The sequence below is a fragment of the Phoenix dactylifera genome, chromosome 7, assembly GCF_051530095.1.
Source record: "Phoenix dactylifera cultivar Ajwa chromosome 7, Ajwa_hap1_PhDact_Kaust_v1.1, whole genome shotgun sequence".
NCBI classification, from domain to species: domain Eukaryota; kingdom Viridiplantae; phylum Streptophyta; class Magnoliopsida; order Arecales; family Arecaceae; genus Phoenix; species Phoenix dactylifera.
The window spans coordinates 35519464-35540376 of record NC_143196.1 but is presented as its reverse complement, the minus strand read 5'-3'; the positions used below and the strand labels follow the sequence as shown (position 1 = coordinate 35540376).

General features: G+C 37.9%; 1 protein-coding gene and 1 pseudogene across 5 annotated transcripts; both read right to left on the bottom strand.

Annotated features, from left to right (window-relative positions):
* Positions 1 to 126: 126 nt before the first annotated feature.
* LOC103703789 (Sec14p-like phosphatidylinositol transfer family protein) lies at positions 127 to 11249 on the bottom strand. 5 transcript variants are annotated; one of them, XM_039127014.3, is made up of 6 exons: positions 11027 to 11249; positions 6731 to 6883; positions 5715 to 5861; positions 2538 to 2690; positions 784 to 906; positions 127 to 467 (listed from the first exon to the last, which is right to left on the bottom strand). In XM_039127014.3, exons 1-6 carry the CDS (start codon positions 11198 to 11200, stop codon positions 393 to 395), a joined length of 825 nt encoding a protein of 274 aa, XP_038982942.2. In that variant the 5' UTR covers positions 11201 to 11249; the 3' UTR covers positions 127 to 392. The 5 variants fall into 5 exon arrangements, with proteins under 5 accessions (XP_038982942.2, XP_008784993.2, XP_088558124.1 ...); XM_008786771.6 differs by having other exon boundaries at positions 11084 to 11244; XM_088701998.2 differs by lacking the exon at positions 11027 to 11249 and adding an exon at positions 7995 to 8136.
* On the bottom strand, positions 7456 to 10422 carry LOC113462521 (pentatricopeptide repeat-containing protein At2g45350, chloroplastic-like; annotated as a pseudogene).
* Positions 11250 to 20913: the final 9664 nt, after the last annotated feature.

The following is a 20913-nucleotide window of genomic DNA, read 5'->3' as shown; positions in this document are numbered from 1 at the left end:
CCATACCCTCCTCCAAGTGCCTTTGGTTATCAAGCGTTGGCCCCCTGCCTATATTCTTGCACAAATTCAGAGCTTTTGCATAAATCAAAGAAAACATCCAACAAGTATATTAAAAGTTCCATTGGCTGGAATTTGAACATCGCTGCACCCATTGCTGCTGTAACTGTTATTTCTAAATCAATGCGGTATCATGTGTAAAATCCCAAGAAAATGACACCCAACTTCTCGCCTTCTAACATCCAGTTAATAAGTCAAACCAACAGCGTGCATGATTTCTATTGTCCGTACAACAATATTTGTCCGTGCTTAACCTGTAACACCACACTGACTTGCACGAATTGATGCAATGTCCTGACAATACATACAGTAATAGATTAATAATAGAGATTCAATCACTGAAAATCTGCTGGCACCGTCTCTTCTGTGAAGTATTCCTTCCTAACAGTCTCCGTGCTGCAGAATCTCACCTAAAAGGGGAAAAAAAGAATAAGAAAGTTCTGCCGGAAAAAATAGCGTAAGTACTCAACATTTGCCAAACTTCAATAAATGCAGCTCTGATGAGTTGTCCATTAGCATATAAAGAGCCTCATCATAAATGATCCCATATCTCATTAACCGCCAGGACCATGAATTTAAAGCCATCAATAAAAAGGCAATCATTCCATCATGGTAAAGTAGCATAAGGCATGGTTGAGACATTAAATTTTAGATTAGAATGTAAAAATTACAGTAAAAAGGTGAAAGATTGGAAATTTAAAATGCAACAGATGGAAGCATAGTTACCAGTGACGCATATGATTTCAGTAATGGTTTAACAAGTTGCCAGAGCGGCTGAAACACAAAAGGAGCATCCACAAAGAGGACTTGGCCAAGCCGCTTTGGGTAGTAATAGTAGAACACGTCAATCTGGCAAATTAAAAAAGGAAGACCATATTAAGCTTGTAAATCAACCATGTCTCAGAACATTTAACACATGATGGCTCTGGAGCAAAGGAAATGATCCGAAGTAGAAAATGGATGGATTTCGTTAATAGCAAGAAAAGTTCACAAGATAAATGAGATGTTTAACAGCTAGAGTTTGACCATAGAAACTCAGGCTGCTTGGGTTTATGTAGTGTTAAAATGTCTCATGGTCTCTCTCTCTCTCTCTCTCTCTCTCTCTCTCTCTCTCTCTCTATATATATATATATATATATATATATTCAAGATTTTAAGCTTCTTTTATTTAGTTTTAAGTGAAAAATAGGATTTTGTAAGTTCGTTTTAATGTCTTAATGTGATATACTTCAATTTTTTACATTATGTGCCTAAAGAATGGTATGACTATATAATACATGTTAAATTAACCAAGCATAAAGTTAAAAATGTAAATACTTATTAAAAAATTGGAAATGCAACATGTGTATCTATTCAATTCCAAATGAAGGATCGATGCCCCTCGTACACGTCTGGACTATGTTAATAATTGGGTCTTCGGACTTGACTCCAGCCTTGGTATCGTGCCTATCTAGAATCCTGGTAGACTATCCACATCAAATAGCCATGACGAGAGAAAACCTAGATCAAACCTCCTACTCACCCTTCCCCTCTCCTCTCTTTATCGTGTCCTCCACACTTTCTCCTCTGTTCTCCTTTCTTACTTTGAAATAAAGTAAGAAGGGGCTAAGGCCCTGAATTGGTATGGGGACCTTACAAGGCCAAACCACTTGGAAACAAGCGGTTTCAAGCAGTTCGTCCTGACAAGGACCGGTCTGTACTGATTAGGCAAAATCCCGTACTGAGACCATGAACCATCCTAGTTTATGGTCGGTACGATACAATATGATTGAACCAAACAGTTCGATGCAGTTTTGCATACCATGATGGAAACTACTAACACGTGACTTAAAAGCAAGTAAATAGAAGACTGTTTAAACAACAAATTGAAAAGAGATTTGGAGGCCATAAAGAACATTATCAGCGAACATTAATTTTTAATGCATACAAGGTTTTCAAGTTTTCTTGGTTTCCTAGAAAGGGAACAATGTTTTTGTTTTTATGCATATATGCTTTTGATGTTCCCTGATGCATCAAATAATTCTTGGACAATTGACTTATTCATTAGATGAACTGTACATGAATATTTGCACTTACACTGCTGCTTTATGTCTCAACAATTACTTTAAAAGATGAACTATTTCAAAACCAAAAATAATGACAAAAATATACCTGTCCATATAAGCTACAGTTTATTCAAGCATGGCATGTACCATGTAGGTATCACAGCATGTATGACTATGAACAAGATTATACACTTAACCTCGGTCAACAAGGAATAATAAGTTTCACAAAAGCAAACAGATAGTGGTGTCAGGTAGATGTTGAGCAATAGTGGTTGGCAGGTGCACCAGGTTCTTGCCCTGAACTATAAAATAGGTCCTAATATTATTGAACTGAAAATCGGATGTCAACCATTACAAATATATCGGTATCTGAAAGAAACCAATTTCAACATTAACCAATAGAAAATGAAGAAAACAAAGATGCCCAGGAATTACCAAGTACTTTAAGAACTGAACATCTGCATTCTCCATATCGAACCCTCGCAGATCAATTATTACAAGCATTTCTTCTGTTCCAGAAGGAAGTTTACTCAATGCCTTCTCTATCAAGAATACACAAAGCTTCTTATTTTCACCAGGATCTTGCTTCTGTGGCCAAATTATTACTGGTATATCATTAATGATGACCCTTGAGGAAGTGACTGGATAAATTAGAAAACAGGAGAGGCAGGTAAATTAGAATATTATACATGATCCGTGAAAATCCCGAAATGACCAAAAAATTTACAAATGATAAAGACAAGTCATCACCTTCATTAAGTGGGAAAAGCACAAAAACTGTTTGGTTAATACAATTTATCTGGTTTGATGATTTAAAAAAGAAAATCCTAGCTAGGATACTGCAAATAAAATTGCAAGAAATAATTAAGACTTGCAGAAGTTAAAAGAATTACACTACACAAGACATACCTCAATCACACACAATCTCAAACAAAGAAAAAAGTTATGCACCAGATAATTATTATGCAGATCGACTACATCGATGAGAACTCGGAACTGGTCTTTGATGATGAAATATGTAGGAAGCTTTTAAGTCCCAGCATGGAAGGAGAACAAACTTAAAAGAAGATTTTGCTCAACCAGATCAAAATTATATATGACATCATTTAAGCACCTCTTAGCCAACCATCTGCAACAACCTTATTACTGGAAAAGGATACCATAACAAAGATAAAAGCAGATCTAAATTGCAGTGATAAAGCAATGTGGGGCCTCGAAGAGAAAAAAAACAGAAAATGCTACTTAAGGTAGTTAAAGCAGACTGGACCAGAATCTTAATTCAAGAAAAAAATTGCTTCTTATGACTGCACACAAAAGAACAGCAAATAAACCCAACCCTTCCTGCATATTATTCATGACACTGGAAATCCTAAAGTGACCAAAAATTTACAAATGATAAAGAAAAAAAAAGGCAATCAATCACCTTCATTAAGTGTGAAAAGCAAAAAAGAAATGATTGGTTAATACAAATTAACCGGTTTGATGATTAAAAAAGAAAATCCTAGCTAGGACAATGCAACTAAAATTGCAAGAAATAATTAAGATTTGCAGAAGCACTATACTACAAAAAACCTACCACTATCACACAAAAATCTGAAAGAAAAAAAAAGGTTATGCACCAGACAATTATTTCACAGATCAACTACATTGATGAGAACTCAGAACTGATCTTTGATGATGAAATATGTAGGAAACTTTCAAGTCCCAGCATGAAGGGAGAACAAACTTAAAGGAAGATCTCGCTCATACCCAGATCTCAATTATATACGACATCGTTTAAGCTCCTCTTAGCCATGGCCTTACTGCCAGCCAAGCCATCTGTAAGCCTTCCTTATTGGGAAAGGATACCATAACAAAGATAAAAGCAAATCTAAATTGCAGTGTTAAAGCAATGTCAGGCCGTCAAAGAGAAAATAACAGAAAATGCTACTAAAGGTACAAAAACAGACTGGAGCAGCATCTGAATTCCTGAAAAATTTGCCTCATGATGGTAGACAAAAACGCTGCAAATAGACCAACCCCACCCCACCATGTCCACCGTCCCTACCCACAACCACGCGCCACCCCCAACTCCCATCCCCGCATCCTCAGCCTCAGCACCACGAACCCAATTATTCTCTTTCTTTTCTTTTCCTTCTATATTGTCTTGTTTCTCTTCTCCTATAGTTGGCCTTTTTCTCCTTTTTACTTATTTCTTCTCCTTCCCATGCTCTCTCGGTTAGCAAGGAGTGGACCAAAATGGACAATAGAATGCTCTAAACACTATGCCTAATTCAAAAGTATTACAATGCTCTCATTGTCTAGAATGGAGCCACAATGTATTTTTTTAAGGGGTTGTTGAGGAGGCAGGCATTAGGGTCAAGAAAAGATTATGCATCAACGACTACATACGTACGTACATATATAATTGCAATTACTATATAACTAACAACATTAATTTGTTTATAACAATGGAAGAAGATTATGAGTTAAGAGTCAAGTCAGTTTCAACACAATGACATTACAGTCATCATGACTTCCCCAGATGTTATTGCAACAACAGAACAATGTTTCATAAGATTCCTATGGTCAGCATTTTTGGGTTCCTTCTCAGCAATCATATGCATAACATAATATGGTGTAATTATCAGATGAAATTTTACCCAAACTTGCATTTATTTCAGATGAAACCATGAAAATTCCTCTATGTTTAGCAAAAAAATTCAACAATGACATCTGCCTAAATACTAATGTGCAATCTAAATGTAAAATTGAAAAACAAAGAGAGCCATATTGTCAATGCATGGTATGCTCTTAAGTCTAAGAGACCCCATTTATAAATTAAGCAGAGAAACCAAAAATCTAGCTGAATTCAACACGACTTGGGCTCACATCAAGCAATAATGAAGGAACGGTTTTCAAGACTAATTTGCAATAAATTATAGTAAATCCTGTTGAAATCATTTGTTAGTACAAGAAAATGCATGCTCATAACAACATCCATTTATTATGAAATTAAACTAAAAAATCAATGACTATTTGCATGCAAGCCAAATACATCAACTTTCAAAATTATGTACTTTATTGGTCAATGATATTTCTTTTACAATGACCATCTGATTCATAATTGTTTCATGCCACATCCATACACGGTATACTTGGAAACCTTTTGAAATAGTTTACAATTAAATCTTAAAGAAGAAATTATTGCATTACCCCAATGTTAAATTAGCACCCAAGTTATTTTTGCTCATAAAACTTTTATTTTATTCAGTTTCAATCAGAAACTATCTGTCTTGGCAGGCCCTTGAAAGAAATGTCCAAGTCATGGGGTTGTCATTATGACAAAAACTTGGAGAAAGGATACATCTAACCTTCATTTGCTAATATAGAATCCACAGAAGCCATCCTACATAGCAGTGCTAGGTAGATATTATTTGGTGTATTCCACTTCTATGGCATTTCCTTTCTTTTTCTCATATAATTATTATGAAAGGGCTTTTCCTATGTACACAATCCAGGACAATTTAGTCCAGTACCAAAAGCATAATGATCAGTGAGAGACTCTTCACCATGAATTGAATATGAGAGGCATTTCTAGGATTCCCCGTTAAGTTGCAGAAAAATTCCTACCGCTGGAAAATGCTTGGATGCCACTACCACAAGTACAGGTCTCCCACTGATGTCTAGGAAGTCATGCACATAAGCTTTGCCTGTTCCATATAAGCTCTTCACAGACTCTTCTGACAATCCTGACACACCAAAGTCTTGACGCCATTTCTGATAATAGATAAGCAGGAAACTAAGCAACAGTATAGCACTTGAAATATATATTAGCTTTTGCAAATTGCAATATATTAAAATGGAGAACTGAAAATAAACATAATTTGTTCGAGGCAAACATGCCTGCTTGTCACACTGGATAAACGTAGAAACAGTACAGCACTTGAAATATATATATTAGCTTTTGCAAATTGCAGAATACGAAAATGGAGTACTGAAGATACACATAAATTATTCAAGGCAAACATGCATGCATGTCACACTGGATAATGTTAAAACCAATTGATGCTATAATTTGGGAAAATAATTAAATGACTAAGTAAATTTTGAAGAAAGTTCTTATACATAGAAGGGTGCATTGGAAGTGGTTAAGCTATTTGAGTAGTAAGAGAATAAATAATTGGATTTTAATGAGCCAATATTCAAGGCTTATCTTAATAGAAGTGTTCCAATTATCAATTGTGAAAATGCAACCTAAATTCGCTTACGTCAACAACAGGCACTTGTTTGCTTTGTCACCCAAAATGGATAAATAAAAGACGTCACAGAAGATGTGCCAGAGTAAATGGATGTCTGTGCTACACATACATGTGGTAGGCTGATTCTTAGGTTATCTGAAATTCTGAATCCACAACAACTTGACCTCTGTGTATTTTAGACTGCTTCTTTCCTTTCTCCTAAACAGAACTTTGCTCTCATTCAGTAAGAAAACAAAAAGCCTATATATTATAATTCCCTCTATATTCTTTATTCATATATTTATTTGTGCAAATATTCTAAATTCTAACACCAAAAGCATGAGAAATCAAGCATACAACTAGTTTGAAAATGAGCAGGAGGTTTTAATCATTAAATAATTTGGATACAATAGCTTTTGTTAATTTTGAAACAGCATCTTCCACAGAAAACTTTCTGTCCTTCAAAAACCAAAGGATCATGTCTTCATCGTCTCTCCCATTTTTTCCTGCTGGAAGATTGGGATGCTCTCTTTCAAGTTTTTCTTTGATTTCCAACACAAGCTGCAGGGTAAAAACTAGAGGATAAGGAAGGTATTAACATAAAGCTCAACAGGTTTCTTGGCTTAAATCAAAATAGTAGTAACAAGTGACTTTATCTAATTCACATTTCATCGAGTACGCAAAATGCTAAATCAAAAAAAAAAAAAAAAAACAAAAAAAAACACATGTAAAAGAAGTGAGGATAAGCTCACCTTTATTTACCATAGAAATGTATAAAATAGACAAAAAATACTGAATACTGTGATTTATAAAGAAGTGAGGATAAGCTCACCCTTATTTACCATAGAAATGTATAAAATAGACAAAAAATACTGAATACTGTGATTTATAAAGAGAATAAATAGATCCTAGTGTGCTAGGGTATTGGATGTATAAAAGTTTGAGCTACTGGACATGTAAACAGATTCTAACTTATGAAGCCATGCTAACTAATTTCGTGATCCACTTTACAAGACTGCACCTGTTAAGGCTGGAATGCTGTACTTGCTGTTTATGATTCCAGATACAAAGGGTTCTATAAATGCAGGCGCAAAGTCCAATGCTCCTTAAATGTTTCTTGCTGGATTTTGTTATCACACTTTCTTTAATAGAAGTTCCCAAATACCCACTAAAACAGAACAGAAAATGAAAGAAATCAAAAATAGAAATTGCTCTAAAGGTTGTCGCTTCCTCAAGATTAATCACCAAACTTGTTAAAAAATGTATTTTGAATTAGAAAAAAACATAAATAAACTTAGGAGACTTCATCAATGAAGAAAATACATCTATTCTGAAAGTATCAAAAGACTCACTAAGTATAGACAAAGGAACTAAAACAACCAATAAATGATAAAATATGTTGCATACTTTGTTTTCATCCTCTAATACTTTTCATTAGTGTAGCACCTTGGCCTTTACTATCTCATAGAGTGGCTTCCAACCCCGAAAAGTATGATTTCATCTACTTTTAATAGTCTTTTGAATGCTAATATACAGCTCATGTATTACTAGTAAAAATAGATGAGATCAAATGAATGCTTGTAAGTGAATGATCCTTTTCAGCATTACAAAGGAACAAGAGATTTCCTCCTGCCCAGTGCCAAATAATGTGTGTTTTTGTTTGGCAGATTACCTGCAAACATCAACCATAGTGTCATATTATTCAGTAGAAAATATATCTCCATGATTTGAGGATGTGAAGTGGCTCCTGCAGTAAACTCACGAAAAACACCTTGTAATTCAATGCAGCTACAATCGGGATTCTTTACCACCCCTTTCTCCTTCATAATCTTACAGATGTCACTAGCACTTTCATATTGGCCTTTGTAGAGATATATGCTAGAAAGTAATGCATACGAGCGACTATCATGAGGCACCAGCTCAACAAGTTGCCTTGCTGCATGCTCAGCAATTTCAATATTTCCATGGTCCCTAGCAGCACCCAGAACCACCCTAAAAACAACATTGTTGGCTCTCATTGGCATGCTGTTCGCTAGGGCAACTGCTGCATCAAGATGCCCTGCACGGCTTAGAAGTTCAACCATACAACAACAGTGCTGGATCTTAGGAGTAATTACATACTTGTGGTTCATAAGGATAAATGTTGTTGACCCTCGTATGCTCAGCCTGCATGACTGCATGCAGTCAAAACATAAAAGAAAGTTATATCATCTGGTCCAACAAATGATGGCTCCATATCTTCAACTAAGGAGACAGCAAGTTTCCCATAGCCATGTACTGCAAGTCCTGATATCATTGCATTGCAATGATCTTTGCATTTTTTAGGTATGCAATCAAATATTCTCATTTCAATATCAACATAACCACACTTGGAGTACACATCAATGAGAGCACACCAAATGACACTAATCAAGGGGAACTGGTTCCTATCGGCATACCCATGAACATATCTACCTTGGACAAAAAGGCTTAAATCAGCAATAGCAGAAAGAATAATAGCTAAAGTAGAGCAATCAGGTCTTTCTCCTAGCAAGTGCATGTCAACAGACAGTTCAATAGCATCTTTTGAAATCCCATTTTCTTTGTAGCCAGATATCATTGCATTCCATGAAATCATGCCCCTATAAGGCATGGTGTTGAAAAGCTCTCGTGCTACTTTCACCCTTCCAAGTCTTTTAGCATGCTCACCAATCATAATGTTCCGAGACACAGCATTCTTGACCAGCATTGTATTAAAAAGTTGATAGGCTAGTTCCATCCCACCAAATTGCATATAGGCATCAAGCATGACATTCCATGAAGTCAAGTTCCTAGATGGCATTAACTCAAATATCTTATGTGCTACATCCATCTTGTCACATTTAGCAATTAGCATACCCACTACTCAAAGAATTCCAAGATAAGGCATTTTTTCAAACCAACCATGCGCAATATCTATTTGATTACATCTTGCAAATCCGTTAAGCATAATGCCCCAGGTGACCTCATCTTTTAAAGGAAACTTGATCAAATAACCCCCCCGCACCTTCCATGTTTCCACATCTAGCATAGCCATCAATCATGGAATTCCATGAAAGAAGATCTCTATCAGTAGAGGTGGCAATCGGGTTGGGTTGGACCATGTATGGGTCGAGTCGGATACAAGGGTTAAAAATTTGTCAACCTGAATCCTACCATTTTTATTAAGCGGGTTAAAAATCTAAACTCAAGCCTAATCATTTTATTAAATAGGTAACCTAACCTGATCTGCAATAGGTTGAATCAAGTTATTGCCGCCCCTATCTATCAAGCATGTCATCAAACAACTGTTTTGCAAATTGAACCTGCCCATGCTTTGCAATCCTATAAACATCACATTCCAAAAAAAATGCGCTCAGGCATTTGATCAAACAAGTCTAATGCAGTATTAACATTTCCGTGTCTTATATACCATCAATCATCATGTTCCAACTAATCAAATTTTTGTGTGGCATTGCATCAAATGAAGCACATGCAGCATCAATCTCCCATAACTAGCATACATAAAAATCAAAGAACCCTGCACAAACACATCTGTGAGCAGTGGAGTCTTTGGAATCTGACAATGAATTTGCTCTCCTTCTTTAAGTGCCTGAGAACTGGCGCAAGCTTTGAGGAGAAACAAAAGGTCAACTTATCAGGAGTTGTGTAACACTGATTGTACAAATCTATTGCTTTCCATGGTTTATCACTTTGCTCATGACCTCTAATAACTGCATTCCATATGAAAGGATGAGGATCGTCTACCTGCTTCAATAATAAAGCCACATCTAGCAACCACCCTAACCTCGTACTAAAAAATGTTACCACTTTGCGCACCACCAAAACATCCTTGAAAAGCCCAACAACAACCAATAGTGCAGGCAAGTGCTGTAAGTCTCTCCCGCACCAACATTTATGTAAAAAAAAGGGAGAAACGATGCAAGTGAATAACATGCAAGATTTCCTTTATCGACATTGAATCGATTTCCAATTGATTTCTTCTCTTCTTTCTGCATCAATTTCATCCTCTATCTCATATTTCTCATTATCTCTCTCTTCAAGTTAACCCTAGAATTGAGAATATATAACCGGTGTTAATTAAGCAAGCACAGTAAAGAACCCACTGCAATCATTTTTTTTGAGTTTCTTCATACTCCTTAACAAATGAAACTTGAATGAATCTGAAAATCAAACTGTAGCTAACGATCATAAACTTATAGATGTAAGCAACATAAAAAAGAATCAAAATACCTAGAAAATACCAATAATGCACACCCAGACGCCTAACTGACATCACTAAACTTAAAAAGAATTCCAGAGCATCATCGTAAAACCCAGATTTTATTGGGTTACGGACAACAGACGCATCTAGAATTCCAGAGCATCATCGTAAAGCCCTAATTTAATTGGACTGCAGACAACAGACACAATCTTTTCTTTCAAGGAAAAAAAGAAAAAGGAGAGACGTTCAACGGTGCTCGAAGCCAAGTCCTAGCGCAAGATTTAACCATCAAACTCCATATGAAATCAAGACTGCAATCGTTTCAGTCGAAACTGAAGCCTAAATCTCACAGCGCTATCAAGCTACTAGCATCTAAAACCCTAAATCCACCATGACATCGCATCGCGAAACCTAACGACGGAGCTCAAAATCGAAACAAAAAGCAACAGAAAGAGATGAACAAAAAGAGCGCTAAGAAGAACCCTATCCGACGGAATTGGATTCGAAGAGCTCCAAGCCGAGGAGGAGAGGGCGCCGACCTTTCTGGCATCGCGGGACAGGGTCTGCTTCTCCGCGGAGCACCTAAAACTCTGCACAAGCTTCCGACCGCGACAGTGGACGGGAGAGACAGGAGAGAAGGGGAGTCGCGAAGCCATGACGCCTTTTTTTTTTTTTTTGTTCTTGGTTTCTTTTTTAATTCCTTCTAATCTATTTAGAAGGACCGGACGAGCGCACCGAGCCTGGCGGAGGAGCAGGAGATACGGGTTGGCACGGGGAACGGACGGTGATAATTAAACACGTATCATGGACTCGTATCAATTTGAGACGTCCTATATGGGTTGACAAAGTCAAAAGCGTAGAGATTTTTGTTTCCTGGTGGACACCTTTGTTGCATCCATACGTATCTCGATTCATTCTCTTTTTTTTGATATACGATGGTTGAAACTTTATTCACTGCATTCTTTTCGTGTAAATTTTTTTAATCCTCACAACTGACGACGCGCCTTCATCAGCTTGAAACATGCAGAATGGATGAGCAAGGCAACATCTAAAGCCTTCCTCTAAAGAACTCACACGTAATAGGATACTTATATGTTATCATACACCATTCATTATGGTGATGAATTTGCTTTGTTACCGTGCCTTTCCTTTTTGTAGAGTGCTAGCCTTACAAGAATTAATAGCCTAGGGTCCCCACTTTGATTTATAAGTGCTTATTTACTTATCAAGTCAGATTGGTCTGCAATTCAATAGTTTATATGCAATAAAGTTATATCAAAAAAAAAAAAAAACATTTACAGGCGTATTCCGTTGTGTCATGCAAGGGTAGGATGTGGTCTCTGGGAGAAAGAATGTCCGCCGACTGCCATTGAGGCAGGAAAGTGGTATTGGTGAAAGGTGAACTGTGACAATGTAGTATCAGCCCTTTTTTGCAGATGGAACTTGTAATATGCGAGGACAATCAAAATATCAAATTAGTTCTTCCATCTCATGGCTCTTGTTAAGGCATTGTTGGCCCTAAAAGTATTCGCTAATGTATGCGAAAACCAATGGATGATTTCATCATTTTCAGAAAAACAAAAGAAGGATAGCCTAAGTTAATGTGCGGGGGATTGGATTTTGCAATGTCATCTCAAGTTTCTCGTTTTCTCTCCCCTTCACAACCATATCATTCCCCACACAGTGGTATTTTGTTGCATAAATATTGGATGCTCTAAATTATGATCCTATAAAGCCATCTCGAAAACCTCTTAAAAGTGTGATTCTGAATCAGAATGGGGTTGGAGATGTTAACAGATAACGTCCTGCCCTGGGCAAAGTAGTTGAGCATTGAATTTATACTTGATAATGACACAGAAATTCTCGTTTGGGGGGACACATGGCTGGGACAGCATCCTCTTTATCTTAACTTCCACATCAGCGCCACAAATAAGGAGGCATCAGTGCACACTTCGAGAATGAGGCAACAAGAAACTGGCCGCGTATTCAACTGAATCTCCCGATCATAGGTGAAGCTATAAGAGAACTTGAATCGATCAAACGATACGGGTGCACCACTCCTAGAGCGATACACTAAAGATAAGACAAGCCCTAAGGTAAACAAATCTTGATAACTACAAAAACTTAAATCAACAATTAATAGCCAAATAATTCAATTAAATAAATCTGCCATAATCAAAAAAACCAAACTTATTCGATCATAAAATTTTCAAATGTTTATTTGGCATTAGAAAATAAACTAACCAAACTATTACTCAAACTCCACACACAATCCAATCGTAACTACATATCTTGCGACTCTGAAAGAAAACAAAAAAATAAATGACGCGAGCTTTACGGATCAGTAAGGATTCCTACGTGCCCACACCAATATAATAATATAATTTGAAAATAGCAAATAAACAATATCAAAGTGAAAACATAATTCATGAAATTTCATATCAAGCATCTAGTATAACTTCAATTGTTATATACCCATACAATATACATGGTGTATTATCACAAATCCATCATAGATATTATCAGTGGTTTCATATAACTTATCATCCACTGGTGTTAGAACTCGAGTACAACGAACATCGATCCACTCTTCGATCTACAAACTTAGGGCTAAAGGGTTCCACTCAACACCTTCTTATTTAGGCGATTGCGCACCTATAGAGCCAAATCTCATCATCAAAATAATCATAACTATTTATGGATTATGGCAGATGATCATAATAAGATCGGCTCGAAACCTCTTTCTAGGGCCGCATAATGTCGATCCGAGATTCCTCGTAGAATTAGCGGTCATCCTGAGCTTACCAAGACATCTAGACCCCCATGGGTGCATTAATCATGGAGAGAGAGGAAGAGATAGAGAGTAGAGAGAGAAAAAGTAGAGAAGAGAGAGAGACTAAGAGAGTAGAATAAAGGTAATTAGGCGATAGTGCTCAATAGTCCAATTATAGTAACTTCATCCGATTAAGATCGGACTAGGATATAATTGGCTTAATAGAAATTGAGGGCAACCAAATCTAGTTGTATTTGACAAGGGCCAAAGTGAAGGTTGGTATAATTCCGTCCAGTGGCCAAGGGTTAGAACCATTACCAAAATTGTTGAAAATCATGGGGAGGGTCCCTCTAGTGGGGCCTGCCCAACTCAAAGAGAGATTGTAGAGAGGGAGAGAGAGTCAAAAATATTTTTTTCTTCTTCTGTAAAACAAGCTTTCGGCGCTAATTTGGTACCGGGCACAGGCCGAAAGGCCGGCACACACCCATCATAAGCTCCACGCCGGCGAAATTGGCCAGGCTTAGTTTACTTCAAGCAGGGTATTACATTGTCCATTGGCACCAGCATTATGAAAGGCTAACAACCTTGAAAAGCACAAAAATTTCAGGTGGCTAGCGACCGAAAATAAGGAGAGGTTCCGAATAGAAAAGGATGGACCGCTATGTTTAATTGCCCTCGCTGCAAATTAAACTGAAAACATATATTTATACTAAATTGGGCCTACTCAAATTCAATTTGGAGGTGGTTGACACAGCACGAGGAACTCACTGGAATTCAAGAATGACCTTAAAGTTGCTATTGCTACGGATGGACTGGAGATTAAGCCAAATGTTAGAGGGTGCTTGAGACTGTTGTTACATGGTTTTTTTTTTAAATCAAGGAAGCCAACTCAATGCAAAAGATTGAATGAGTTGCAACTCCTTGTGTTCTGAAAGCTTTTCCCTGTTCTGGCACATTTCTTTAAGAGATGATCCTCATATCTCCTTCATTTGCTTAATGAAGCCAGGTGGAGCCTTGCTCTTCCTTCTTCTCAATAAAAAAAAAAAAAAAAAATCTGAATCAAAATTTTAGAAAACTGATGACTTTCATCAACTATTTTCAAATATAGAAAACCGAAATGACCTAAAGTCTTGGTCACGCTTAAGCATACAAGCCATTTGTTCAGAGAGGCATTCAAACTAGCACCAACCATTCTCAGATAGGCAGCATAAGCTACACCAGCTGGGGTCGATCCAACTTGAAAACGTCATGAAATAACTCATGCACATGGGAGTATTTATGCCTTGGACCCACGAACAGACATACTTGATTCACAGTTCATATCAGCATGATGGGACGCCTCCCAATCTTATCATTTCTGCTTGTTGACCGGAAAATCTAATGCAAGACTTACGCATGTTATTATCTCGGCCACCTTTTTCCATAGTTTCATGCCACTTCTCAGGCAAAAAGATAACCTCAAATGTCCATGGAGTGCCTCAACCTAAACTCTTTTGCATAGAACGACATCAATCACTTGCATTGTTTGTCGAACGGATCCTAACGACAGCCTCTCGATTCAGGCCAGAAAATACTCCGAACCGAGTGAAACTGTCCAACTCGATCCGCCTGATTCGGAATGGTAGGGTCGGTTCGGACAATCATATAATCTCTCTCTCTTCTTCTTCTTCTTCTTCTTCTTCTTCTTCTTTTGAGTTTTGAGTGGGAGGGAGGTAAAAAGAGCTTTACAGATATAGGATGTGATTACAGCGGCAGTTGCAAAGAGCTTTTAAGTACAGACTGATGAAGTTTACCCACAATAAGATAGTAGGCGACAAAATAACACTGCAATACTAACCGACAAAAAAGAAAGTAGCAGGGTAGGTGGCAATTCTATTTAAATAAACAGCTGCAACCGGGCTGAAAAAGATCGGGGACCATGGAGAAAGAAAACTTATATATAAAACGACACCTTTGAAATTCGGCATTCCAAAAGATGATCTTCAGCTGAATTTAACTCTAGTCTTCGATCTGAATTTCAAATGTTAGAAAGCACAGTGGCCAATCTTTTGATTTTGTGCCACACTCTGCCATGTTCAATTAGCTGTTTGTTACTATAAAGCATCGACAAGTTATTAAACAAATTGAGACCCTTTGAGGCTATTGTGGTCATGGATTTTTCTGCTTTATCTGAGAAATTCTTGAATTCCTCTCTCTCTCTCTCTCTCTCTGTGGCCCAATTCGTGGAAGCTACAAGCATTAGCATCACACGATGAGTAGTCTTTTGAAAGTTTCTTGTGGTCCAACCCACTGGGCCGGCCCAACCATTAGGCGACTTAGACAGTCGTCTAAGGCTCGGGCCCATAAAAGGTCCAATTATAGGAAAAGTCTCAAAGACAAAATGAAAAAAAAGCTCCTCTATAAGGTCATCTTAGGCCGGCCCACTGCAGGAAAGGCCTCAAAAACAAAACGGTTTTGGGCCCCCAAATACATTGGGCTGCTCCACCCAAACATAGTTCTTCCAAAGATTTGAAAGATAGCAAAACTCCCATATGCAGGCACAACGATTTCCAAATAGTACTAGAAAATTGGCAATCAACAAAAAGATGATCCAGAGTTTCAGTTACATGCCAGCAAAACATACAGCCTCCCACGTTTTTCTGAAGCTTTCTACTAGTAACATCTGTAGTATTCAGCTTGCTCTTCCAACACAGCCACATAAAGCATTTTATTTTGAGGGGCACACAAAGACTCCAGAGGGTGCCAGCAAATCTGCATTTAATTCCTCGTGTTGATGAAAAGATAAAGAGAAGCTGATTTTTTTTTTTTTTTTGCTGTTTTGAAAGGCAGCAACAATGGTAATTTTTTTTCAGCTCACCCATTCTAGTACTACTTTCGTCCAAGCACGCTTAACTGCGGAGTTTTGAGTTCTTTCCAAACAACACTGTCCTCTTTAGAGTTAAGGTTGACTGAGGCGAGCAGCGATGAGAGGTGTTGAAGCTGCGATCGGACCTCCCTGTTAGATGCAGTAGGAGCTCTAATTTTTCAAGAGAAATTTCTAACATCAAAGAAATCAGCAACTAACCCATTCTTCTTGGGGCTTAACGAGTAAAGATAAGAAAAAACATATTGGAGTGGCACATCACGTATCCAACTGTACCTCCAAACAGAGTATTTTGCCCATTTCCGAAACAAAAATGTACTCGATTCCAAAAGGCCAGAAGCGATTTGAATTGACTACATCTGTCCAAAGATTGGAACACCAGCGAGGAGGCTTCCAAGACATAGAGAGTTTAATTTTCCTATGGTAAGCGAACTTTATTTGCTTTCTCCACATGCCCGAGTCTTTAAGACGGTATCTCCATCCGCATTTTGCAAGCAGCGACTCATTGAATTGAGCAATGTCTTTCACACCTAGGCCTCCCTTCTCCTTGTGTAAGCACAGTGTTCTCCAATTGACCTAACACAAAAGCCCGCTTGACGTTGCATCACCTGCGCGCCCAGATTGTATCCATCAATGATTTTGATTACCCGCGAAGGAAGTTTAAATAGGGACATGAAGTATGGAGGAAGAGTAATATGCACCGAATTCACCAAAGTCAGTATTCCATTGATTGAAAAGAGTTTACTCTTCCGCATAGCTAATTGGCCCTGCAATTTTTGCAGCAAGATAGTCCAACCAGCCTTTGAAGGTTTCCTCCCACTCAAAGGGAGGCCTAGGCATTTCAAGGGAGTAGGAACGAGTGGACAACTGGAGAAAATAAATTATGCACTATTTTTTTCCTTCAAAAATTATAAAGAGAAAATAGATTTTGTCAGAAAACTCGCATATTCTAGGACAAAATTATGTTCATAATAAAAATTTAAAACTCTTACCCTCATTAGAAGGTTAAAAAGAAAGACGGTCCTAATCATAATAGATAAAAATTATAAATTGGATAGTGATAATTAGAGATATACAGCATGGTGCAACCATGAACCTAGAAGAACGATAATAACTAAATCCTTAAGTGTCATATCCATCTAAATATCTGGATAATATACTTTATGTAAAAACCATAAAAAAATTAGATTACTTATTTATGTTTCTCGCAATCCAGGATCCTAGAAGGGCTAACTAGGGACAAACCCATCCTTTAGAATTTTTGTACATAGCGACCGGTTGTCCCATGACTCGAATCCATGCCGTTGCACTTGTTAGTCCAAACCTGAACCATTAAGAGTTGAAAATAAGGAGGGTATGATAATAGAGCAAAAAGTAAGAAATGATTGACAAAAAATGAAGCAAGAGTTCAAGAAGATGGCAATAGTTGAAAGAAAAATGTAGATGACAAAAACCAGCAATGGTATGCATCTACATTCCAAGTTATAAATCTATATTTAATATTATAATCCACTAAACAATCATACGATCTCTCAGGATTAATATAAAACAAAATAATATTACACATCCTTAAAATCATAATTTCAAGATTTATAAATATTAAAATAATTTTATTTTTAAAAAAAAGTGAAAAATAATACAAAATATTGAACTGGCATCGAACCAGTACGTATCTTCATGTCGAGTGTCGGTACGATTTAGCTATATCGTAACAGTATCAACTAGTACGGTCTTAGATACCAAGATTGCAAACCTTGATCACTTGTTTTCTAAAAGAGAGATCCCATGATGGAGCATTTGAAGGATGCCCAAATGAAAGACAAGATCATGATAATGAGGCTGCATGCAAAAACTAGGGCATACGGAGCCAACAACTTGATGATGTAGCTAAAAAATATACAAGAGAGCACATTATAATGATGGGTAGCTGCAGGATGATTGAGAAACAATCATATTTCCCTGAAGATAAAGTAACCTTTACAAGATAATTGGTCTTAGCTCAATTTTGGTATCCCTCTCCACTACATTTCTCAATAAATAAATATACAAACAAATAAACAAAATAGCCTTGAGAGAGAGTGCAGTAAGTTTGGGCTTTCTTCACATGAAAATAGTCGATCGGTAAATAACATGCGTCTACAGTTCTTCACTAAAAAGTACGTAATTGGCCTACTTGGTTGCACTATTTTAATGTTTATTACCATGGCTTCCGACATAATACTCGCATAATGTTATATATACATATATATCCAGTCTGTGAATCCTGCAGCATTTATTTGTCGGTTTTCTTAACTATACTCTCCAGCATCGTTATGATTGAAGAATTTCGTTATTCTCCCAGCTGCCTGATGCAACAATAAGTTTATCATAATTTTCTACAACAACTTGTTGAAATGGATGGGAGAATTTGCTGCAGTATTGTTCATTTGACAAGATAACTATCATATATTAAACGATCTCGTTTATTTTAGTTAAACATCTATACATTACAATCTTCATCCGATTATTAGTGGTTAAACATTTTTTTCATAAAAAGCAAGCTAAGCCTTTTTTCCCCCCACAGAGAATTAATCAGCAAAGGTTCTCTTTCTGCATGTAAGATCTTTGATAAGATTATCGTATCTTATGCAATTGTCGTGACCAGTATAGCCGGTTATGGTTTTAATTGATTCTCATTATTGTTCATTGGCCAGGCCGAAACTCAAAAAGTTTTATGCTATCATTCGAGCAGTGGGAGCAATGATATCCTGCATGCTTATATCTTCTTCCCATCGCCTTTCCACCGTCGCGAAAGCGACGGAAATTTTGGAGCAACCGACCTTCGGAATGTCCATTTATTCATTTGTTCTCAAATGTACTTGGTAGAAACAGAGGAAGCAAGGCAGGACCGAAACCGGCAGAGCGATGATTTACAGGGCTCAGGTGAGAAATTACAGCCTAGGCAAGCAGACAAGCTCTTGTGTTCTCATAAAAAGATCTAGTGAGAGGGGACCGGTACTCCCATGTGTCTGCTTGTAATTAAATCACGGCCGTTTATGTGGTTCCTGCCGCTACGCAAATTATAAAGTCAGGTTCACTTCTTTCCGTGCAGGAGCTTGGTGGGCTTGCCTTCCCTTTTCCTCCCTGCGGTACACCCGAGGGCGCTCAAAGGTGAACCCCTTCATGGTTCCTAGTTGCCAGTTGGAAGGCATGCAAATCGCAAGCATCTTTGATGGATAAAAGAGCCTTTTGAATCCACTTTCTTTTTGCCGTGTGATAAAGATGATGCTGCTTCTTTCTTTTTGAACTATGCTTCCATCCCACTCATGTTTCATGTTCATATGCGGACACAGTTTCACATGTTAATCGATGCGCGATGCGGTCCCCGACAGATGTTTTGGTTGGATTCCTACTCATTCGAAAATGGTAACAGGGTCGGAAAAAAGCTTGGTTCGTGTCATCCATTAATCCCTGTCATTCAAACTAAAGTCTCAGCCTTGTCCGCCTGCTCTGCTTTTCTTCCTGTCAATAACAAACAACAATCAACAGCAACAGCAGCCGTGATAATAAGCTGGTTAGAAAGCTGCGATGTGAGAATCTGAATCACCCATCGTAGAGGAGGTGAAGAAAAGAGAGACCGCCGGACAAATCCCGTCAATTCTCCTCTCAACTAAGGATATGTTTGGAAAATCTGGGTGGATTACACAACCTATTTAAACAGGACTCATATCAACCAAATCTCTCTCCAGCCCAAATCCGATGAGTTAAATATATATATAGAGAGAGATTTTATTATTATTATTATTCTGCAGTCCAACAAGCCTATAAATGAAATTTATGTAAAAACTAGGATGAGCCATTAGAAAAAAATGGGTTGGGCAGGCTAATAGGTTCGATATCTATAAGAATCTAGTCCGGTCCTACTAGATTTTCCAAACAGACCCTAAGAATTCTTTCCTGCCCCTTTACACCTAAGATATTCCCTCTTTTTTATTTGGTCGAAGTTATGGTTCGGTTCTTTTAAAGATCCTATCTCGACGAAGCAAGCATGGGGTATGTAAAAAAATCTTGCTGTTATTAAACGTTCTCTAACATATCTGGATTATTGTTCTTCTTGCCTCTTGAGGTAAAATATTTCCACACATCCATATGGGCGCCCAAAATTGACGAGTGTACATGAAAAAAGGTAAAACGTTAAAAAAAAGCCAATGAGCCTCAGCGTCTCACGCTCGGACCTGGCGCTCAGTTTCTTTTTTTTTTTTGGTCAAAACGGCAATTCATATAGCTTTAGCGTGAGTACATCCTGCCAAATCAGAAGAAAGTAAAAAATACAAATGTGGCGGTAACTCCACTGTGGATGTCCAGTGGAGCTCCCCAGAATGTCGTTCAACATGGGAGGCGACCCAGTCAGCAGCCCTGTTCACCTCCCGAAAAATGTGCACGGCCTGAAACTCGTCCATCTCCATCGCCAGTCTGCGGGTCTCCCGAATGAGCGGATGTCCATCTCCATACCTATCAGCACCCCGGATCCAATCTATGACTATGGAGGAATCCCCCTCAAGGTACAGCCGGCTAGCCCCGAGCACCTGCCGCGCATAGGACATGCCCGCCCAAGCAGCCCACAACTCTGCCCCAACGACCGTGAGCCCCGTCGTGCCCCAGCCTCCTGCTGCCACCAAACTCCCAAAATGGTCCCGGATAACAAATCCTGCCCCTCCCGACCTCCTGTCCGTCGCCACACTGCCATCAAAATT